This window comes from Camelina sativa, chromosome 6 (assembly GCF_000633955.1).
Source record: "Camelina sativa cultivar DH55 chromosome 6, Cs, whole genome shotgun sequence".
NCBI lineage: Eukaryota > Viridiplantae > Streptophyta > Magnoliopsida > Brassicales > Brassicaceae > Camelina > Camelina sativa.
Window position 1 is genome coordinate 21,706,889 of NC_025690.1, and position 6,819 is coordinate 21,713,707.

At 37.2% G+C, this 6,819-nt stretch overlaps 2 protein-coding genes across 2 annotated transcripts in view; one reads left to right on the top strand and one right to left on the bottom strand.

The window, feature by feature from the left end:
* LOC104792811 (uncharacterized protein At2g39795, mitochondrial-like) lies at nucleotides 1,007-2,329 on the top strand. Its single transcript, XM_010519040.2, has 3 exons — nucleotides 1,007-1,300; nucleotides 1,583-1,929; nucleotides 2,053-2,329. The coding sequence occupies exons 1-3, from the start codon at nucleotides 1,046-1,048 to the stop codon at nucleotides 2,210-2,212; spliced, it is 762 nt and encodes a 253-aa protein (XP_010517342.1). The 5' UTR covers nucleotides 1,007-1,045; the 3' UTR covers nucleotides 2,213-2,329.
* The window catches only part of LOC104792812 (delta-1-pyrroline-5-carboxylate synthase A), a 5,236-nt gene continuing 818 nt past the window's right edge, over nucleotides 2,402-6,819 (bottom strand). The window contains exons 2-20 of the mRNA XM_010519041.2: nucleotides 6,709-6,780; nucleotides 6,456-6,559; nucleotides 6,133-6,235; nucleotides 5,865-6,026; nucleotides 5,483-5,760; nucleotides 5,225-5,375; nucleotides 4,977-5,141; nucleotides 4,794-4,871; nucleotides 4,554-4,643; nucleotides 4,389-4,475; nucleotides 4,185-4,271; nucleotides 4,001-4,097; nucleotides 3,816-3,919; nucleotides 3,642-3,717; nucleotides 3,373-3,523; nucleotides 3,207-3,275; nucleotides 3,056-3,122; nucleotides 2,893-2,963; nucleotides 2,402-2,790 (exon numbers count right to left, since the gene is read on the bottom strand). Of these exons, the coding sequence (XP_010517343.1) occupies nucleotides 2,709-2,790; nucleotides 2,893-2,963; nucleotides 3,056-3,122; nucleotides 3,207-3,275; nucleotides 3,373-3,523; nucleotides 3,642-3,717; nucleotides 3,816-3,919; nucleotides 4,001-4,097; nucleotides 4,185-4,271; nucleotides 4,389-4,475; nucleotides 4,554-4,643; nucleotides 4,794-4,871; nucleotides 4,977-5,141; nucleotides 5,225-5,375; nucleotides 5,483-5,760; nucleotides 5,865-6,026; nucleotides 6,133-6,235; nucleotides 6,456-6,559; nucleotides 6,709-6,780 (2,094 nt within the window). The 3' untranslated portion in view covers nucleotides 2,402-2,708. The remainder of the gene's footprint in view (nucleotides 2,791-2,892; nucleotides 2,964-3,055; nucleotides 3,123-3,206; nucleotides 3,276-3,372; nucleotides 3,524-3,641; nucleotides 3,718-3,815; nucleotides 3,920-4,000; nucleotides 4,098-4,184; nucleotides 4,272-4,388; nucleotides 4,476-4,553; nucleotides 4,644-4,793; nucleotides 4,872-4,976; nucleotides 5,142-5,224; nucleotides 5,376-5,482; nucleotides 5,761-5,864; nucleotides 6,027-6,132; nucleotides 6,236-6,455; nucleotides 6,560-6,708; nucleotides 6,781-6,819) is intronic.

A 6,819-nucleotide genomic window follows, 5' to 3' on the forward strand; every position in this document is an offset into this window, starting at 1 on the left:
TGATGATGATGATGATGATGATGATGATGATGATGACGATGATGATGATGATGATGATGATGATGATGATGATGTTGACGATGATGAATTAAAAATTCCACTAACTGTGAATGTTACCAAGAAGAGCGGACTCAGCCTCAAGTTTCGCTGCATGGTTATTGATGGTCATATCGACATACATAATGTATTTGTGGATCATTCCGAGGATACTTTGAAAGATCAACTGCCGAATACTGAATGGTCGTCTGATGATTTCAAGTAAGCTTTGTGAATAAATAAACTCAATATAAATAAATGCAAGTGTAAGCTTGTGTATTGGACAAGCATGATCGAGCAGAATGGTTATATAATGGTTTTTCTTTCTTTCATCTCCTTATGCAGAGACGTGAATCATGTTTTGGAGAATGCGTTCTACAAGTATCTGGAGACCAGATTGACAAAAGACACAACGAATTTTTTGTATGAGTACATGACGACGAACAAGCGACGCCAGTTGTTTTGGTTGAAGGATGTCAAGAAGTTTTTGGTTGATGCAAGTTAAAAAGTTAGGATAGAGAATCAGAAACTTTCATATTAGTGTTTTAGCATTTTACTTTTGAGAATTTAATTTATAATGGTAATGACTTTCAAGTTTGTTTTTTTGTTAGAGAGTTCAGAATGCAAGTTTTGTATTCACTTTTAAATGAACCAAAAATTATCATTTTATTATTTTCATATTTTATTTTTCCTGGTATAATCTAACTAATCAAATTAATCAGTTTGAGAAAAAAAAAAAAAACGAAATAAATCAATAATATTAATAAATATTTTTTAAATTTTACGGATTTTATTTTTTAATACAATTTTTGTTAGATTATGAAATTTCCGTCTAAGCCTTGATTTAAATTGTAATTCACTAATTTGGTTCGTTGTTTGATTTAATTTCCGGACCGAACTGAACCGAACCGAACCGGTCTGATACGGAACCTCAACTTCAATGGCTGCTAAAACCTTAAAACCCTTAAAAACAAAATCCCATTTTCTCTTCAGATCAAATCAAATCATCATGGCTTTAGCTTGGTGCGTTGTACGCAGGTCAGCTTCTAAGCTAGCTTCAGTGTGTGGTGGTCTTCGAGTCCGATCTATCTTCACCGTTGTCAATCGCCCGAATCTAGCTCGCAACCCGTCTACGCTGAGTCCGTTCCTCTCTCGTGGCTTTCTTTACTCGACGGCTATTGATCGGATGAGCTCCGAGCAAACCCTTATCCGAGTGATTGACTCCGAGATCAATTCCGCTTTGCAATCCGGTGATATCAATTTGGTAAAAGTTTTCTCATTTTTTTTTTTTTTGGCTCTGTATCATTTTACTGAGAAAGCATCTTTAGTTTGGTCTTATGAAGAAGAACTCATTTGTTTGCTTTGTTTTGGTTAGAGGAAAGAGCTTTTCATTTTCATTTCTATTGTTTATAGTTTGTACTTTAGTACTGATTTGTAACTAGACGATGAACACTCAGTTGCATAAGATATGTTTCTCTGTTATCTATCTGTTAAAGACTCTTTTTCTTTTTCTTTTGACATTCTATTGGGGTTTGGTTGGGAGCAGGATGAAGAGATGACTCCAGGAAGCTTCCCTTTCAAAATTGAAGACAATCCTGGACAGCAGAATGTGACATTGACTAGAGATTTCAATGGAGAACATATTAAAGTTGTAGTAAGCATGCCTAGTCTTGTTACTGATGAAAATGATGAGGATGATGATGATGATGATGATGATGGTCCTAGTAATGAATCAAGTATTCCACTAGTTGTGACTATTACCAAGAAGAGCGGACTCAGCTTAGAGTTTAGCTGCATGGCTTTTCCTGATGAGATTGCTATCGATGCTTTATCTGTGAAACAACCGGGGGATTCTTTGGAGGATCAAATGGCGAATGAAGGGCCTGATTTCGAGTAAGCCTTTGTGAATCAAAAAACTCTATATAAGTAATTGCAAGTGTATGTTTGTATAGACTATAGAGATAGACATGAGCATAGAGGTTATAATGTTGTTTTGTGTTGCATTGCGTTTTGCAGAGACTTGGACGATAATCTGAAGAAGACGTTCTACAAGTTTTTGGAGATCAGAGGAGTGAAAGCAAGCACCACGAATTTCTTGCACGAGTACATGATGAGAAAAGTGAACCAAGAGTACTTGTTATGGTTGAAGAATGTTAAGGCCTTTATGGAAGAATGAAATGTAAGGTCGATATACCTAAGACTGAGATTGTGAAGTCTCTTCTTCATTGTGTTAGCATTCAATTGTAGCACGATCTTTTAGAATTTATGGTAAAAGACTTTCCAGTTTAGATTCTACTTGTGATTCACAATGCAATTCGAAACTCAAATCCAAAATATATTCATTCATAGATAAAGGAAACGAAAGTAGTAGAATCTTGATAAATATCAGAAAAGGTGTAGGTAGCTTACAATGACAAGAAGAGAAGCTAATAAAATGTTCTTCATCTTACTTATGAGCAAGACCAAGTGGTAAAATGGATCTTATTTTTGGTGCAATCCTAAACCCTAAATCAAAACCACTACATAAGCGAGGGTTTCAATAATAAGTAGTAGTAATAATAATAGTCATCGGATATGATACTAATCAGAGAGGAAACAAAAAGCCCATCCTCCTCTGTGTCTCTCCTCAAGTCTCAAACCAAACACACACACAAACACTCGAACACTTCTTTTTAGGCTTGGATGGGAATGTCCTGATGGGTGTAAACAATTCCATTGTCTCCGTCCACAACTTGTCCTTTTCCTCTCATTATCCTGCAACCATTTCACCATGATAATTCAAATGAAGCTAAGAAAAGAAGCTCACTGCGGGGGCTAAGATTACATAAAATTTGTGTTTAGTAAGTAAAATTGTACCATCTTGTTGTAAGTAATCCTTCAACCCCAACTGGACCACGAGCATGGATCCTGCCTGTACTTACTCCCACCTGTATATCACAAGAGACGCTCTTCATCGCTCACGCTTCATCTCTTTAATTTGTTTTTGATAAGTAGGCTAATGTGTATGTCTCTGACTTACCTCAGCACCAAGTCCAAATCGAAAACCATCTGAGAATCTTGTGCTTGCATTGTGAAAAACAGCAGCACTGTTCAAGGACACACATCTTACCGTCAGTTACCAATTAAAATCAAAGACAGATATGAAGCAAGTTCATGATCCAGTAATTTACCTGTCCACTTGGCGAAGGAATAACTCTGCAACTTCGGGATCCTCGGTCACAATGCAGTCTGTGTGTGCACTGTTCAAAAACATACAAGACAAGATAAAGAGTGAACCTTTCCACTAACAGATGCATAAATTTACAAAAATCAACGTCTGTTATGTCGAGTTTCTACCTCCCATGTCGGTGAATGTGATCTATAGCAGCATAAACGTCTTCTACAACTTCAACAGTGCAAGCCTTGGAACAGTATTCATGGTTGAACGTCCGTGCTTCTGGTATGTTCAGTATTGCACTTGCCCTTGGTCCACCATACAAAGTGACTCCTGCAGTTTAATGCAAGTATTCATGAAATGACCAGTCAACTTTTATTATCTAACAGGTACATATAAAAAGTCACTGAAGGTATTAAAAGGAAGAATAAATGGTCCAACTATGACTTACCATTGCTCTGCAGAGCAAAAATAAGCTCATTGAGCACGGCATTCTGCTCTAGATCCTTATGCACAAGAAGGGTTTCCTGAAAAGACAAGGGAAAGTGAAGATGAAATGAGTCAGATGAACTTAAAAACTCCACTGCATTACTGTAATCTCATGGACGGTAAAAATTTCTCTTACCATCGCATTACAGGCTGCTGGATAGTCTAACTTTGCGTCAGAGACGATTCGCTTTGCCATATCCGTATCACAAGACTTGTCGACATATACATGACAGATTCCATCTGCAAGGGCACAATTAAGCCACCGTTACTCTCTTATATCCAAGTAAATAATTTTATGGAAAATCAAACCTGAAACCGTACCAGCATGACCAAGCACAGGGATTTTTGTAGTGTTTTTAATCTGTGTAACAAGCTTGTTACTACCTCTTGGGATCACAAGATCGATAACATCATCAAGCTGTAGCACAAATTCAAATGGTGAGCTCCATTTTAACAAAAGATATAAAAACTTGTTTTAGCTTTCTGTTTGTGAATCTGTGTTTACCTTGAGCAAATCAGGAATCTCTTCTCTTGAAGTCACAAGTCCAATGAGTTTACCCCCGACAGTCTCTGGAATTGCATCAGTGATCACCTAGACATTTACCATGAAATTAAAAGAGTTAAAATTAGCTGAAGTATATATTTTGAGGAAGCCATATAGAGATAAATCTGGATACTAATCCAAGCTATGAAATCTGAGGCCTTGTACCTTGTGTAAGATAGCATTTGATCGCCGAGCCTCCTTTCCACCCTTCAATAAGAGACCATTTCCACTCCGGATGGCAAGTGAAGCTATCTGTTTGGTTTGTGGATAAAGCACAGCTTTAGCAAATTCACATATTAAGAAAGAAAAGGAATTGGACACTTAACATACCTGTACAAGTGCATCAGGTCGAGATTCAAAAACAATCAGAAGTACGCCTAATGGGGATGAGGTCTTCTCTAAGACCAGACCATCAGCCACCTGTAAAAGGAATTGCCACAAAGAACAAAATGCATAAACAACTATTATATGTCAACGAGAATACAGGTTTTACAGTATAGGAGGATACTCATCCCTTATTTAACACCTAATATGTATATAACTATATGATAAAAAAATTCATTTGAATACCTCTGTTTTCTTCAAAACACGGCCAATTGGATCTTCCATGTCAGCTAGCTTACGAACTGAAGCTGCAAGGCTTGAAATCTATCAAGCACAAGATAAAGAAACGTTAGTAACAAATGGCTCATAATGAGAGGTATTGTATAACAACAATAAGCAAATATCTATCAGCCATGAATACTGTTTTACCTTCCCAGGCGTCATAACTAAGCGAGCCACCAACGATTCTTCCAACCCAGCCTCTTGTGCTGCAGCTACATCTAACTCATTCTCAGCTTTGATTGTTGTTTCATTTGCTTCAAGAGCATCAGCAATATCAAGCAGAATTTTTTTCCTATCTTCTGAAGATAGGGCCTGTAGCATATTGCAAAGAAAATTATGTACCAAGATGAAAGAAAGCCATGAATCGGTCATGAAAATAGAAGCTCTAACATTACCTGAAGCTTTCTGGAACTCTCCCTTGCCGCAACAGCCATGTCACGAGCACTAGAATCTGTGATCGGAGCCCATAAACGAGCATCTTGATGGAATAAGGTTCCAACACGCAGTCCTCTGAGGACTTTGTCTATGTTTTCAGCTGAATAACCACTTCAAAAGCAAGAAAATATATCAGCTACCCATCTAACAAAATATCATTTAGCTTATTGCTTAAAAGAACATATATTGTGGTATTCAGAGGAAATTAGATTCCTCACCTGGTTATGATGACAGGAATCCCAGCATAAGCTGCATTCACTGCGGCTTTGACTTTAGCTGTCATACCACCTCTCCCTAATCTTGATTTGTCGCCGAATGTAATCTCGTCTTGATGTTTTTCTTTAACAAAAGTGTGGATCAACTTTGAGTTAGGATCACTTGGAGGGCCAGTGTAAAGACCTTCAACATCACTCAGGAGAATCAGAAGATCAGCTTTCAGTTCCAGCGCCAGTAGAGCAGCTAAGCTGTCGTTGTCCCAGAAAATACCAGAAGAATCCTGCATATATAAAGCTTAACATTAAACTAGGAGATTCAAAGGAAGATAGCTGATGATTAGAATTTCATATCACAAGGGACAAAGAAGATAGTCAACAAACAAACCTGATATGGGGCTCTTCGGGTGCTAATAGCATCATTCTCATTGAAAATAGGAATAACCCTCAAATCTAGCATAGACTTGACAGTCTCATTAAGTTGCTTCCTGAATTCCTTGTCTCTAAAGCTACTGTCATTCACCAGAAGCTGAGCAGCGGTCACATCCAGCTGGCCAAAGAAAACAAGCAGCATCAATCTCTGGATATTTTACACAAGAATCTACAAGAAGACAATTTATCTAATAACTTATTTCAAGAAAAAAGGGAAAACTCACCTGGTCGAACATAGTCTCATAATAAGACATAAGACTGCTTTGTCCAACACCAGCACAAGCCTTGCCATCAAGTTCAGTCTGAGGCTTCTGAAGATCCGCAAAGCTGAAAAAAAACCCATTCAGAAAACTAAAGTCATCAGCAAACCAAAAAAAAAAAACTTTTTGTTATTAAAACACACACACAAAAACCCGCCACTGTTACAGCAGAAACATAAGCCAAAATGGTCCATCCACCCTTTTCTTTTTTTTTTGTTTCCAATTTCCAAAGGTGATTAAGGGAAAGGGATTTAATGATAAAGATTAGCCATATTAATGCATAAAACCTGCTATTGACTAATTGTCGATATCGAAGCCTTTGACGGCCAAGGCCAACCGCACCAGATGACACCAATATCACTTCAAATCCGTCCGAGTTTAATTCCGCAAGCTGACCATTATATATATATTTTTAACAAAAATTAAAGGTGCTCACATGAACAATTCACATGTCTTTCGTGAAAAATAAAACTTTTTTTTTTAATAACAATTTTGGTATTATAATCAAAAAAGCAGATTACTAAAAAATTTGGTAATCACCTGTTCACAGAGTGCTCCTAAACGACCAAGAGCCAATCTTCCACCTTTTCCAGTCACAACTGCGGTCCCAACCTTTTTTATTTATACATAACAAAAAAAAAAAAAAAAAAA

What these genes read in the sequence shown, in the direction of transcription:
- LOC104792811 (XM_010519040.2), top strand. Translation starts at nt 1,046, where the DNA reads ATGGCTTTAGCTTGGTGCGTTGTACGCAGGTCAGCTTCTAAGCTAGCT. An exon ending in AATCCGGTGATATCAATTTG is followed by an intron (nt 1,301 to 1,582) that starts GTAAAAGTTTTC and finishes GGTTGGGAGCAG; the next exon opens with GATGAAGAGATGACTCCAGG. An exon ending in AATGAAGGGCCTGATTTCGA is followed by an intron (nt 1,930 to 2,052) that starts GTAAGCCTTTGT and finishes TGCGTTTTGCAG; the next exon opens with AGACTTGGACGATAATCTGA.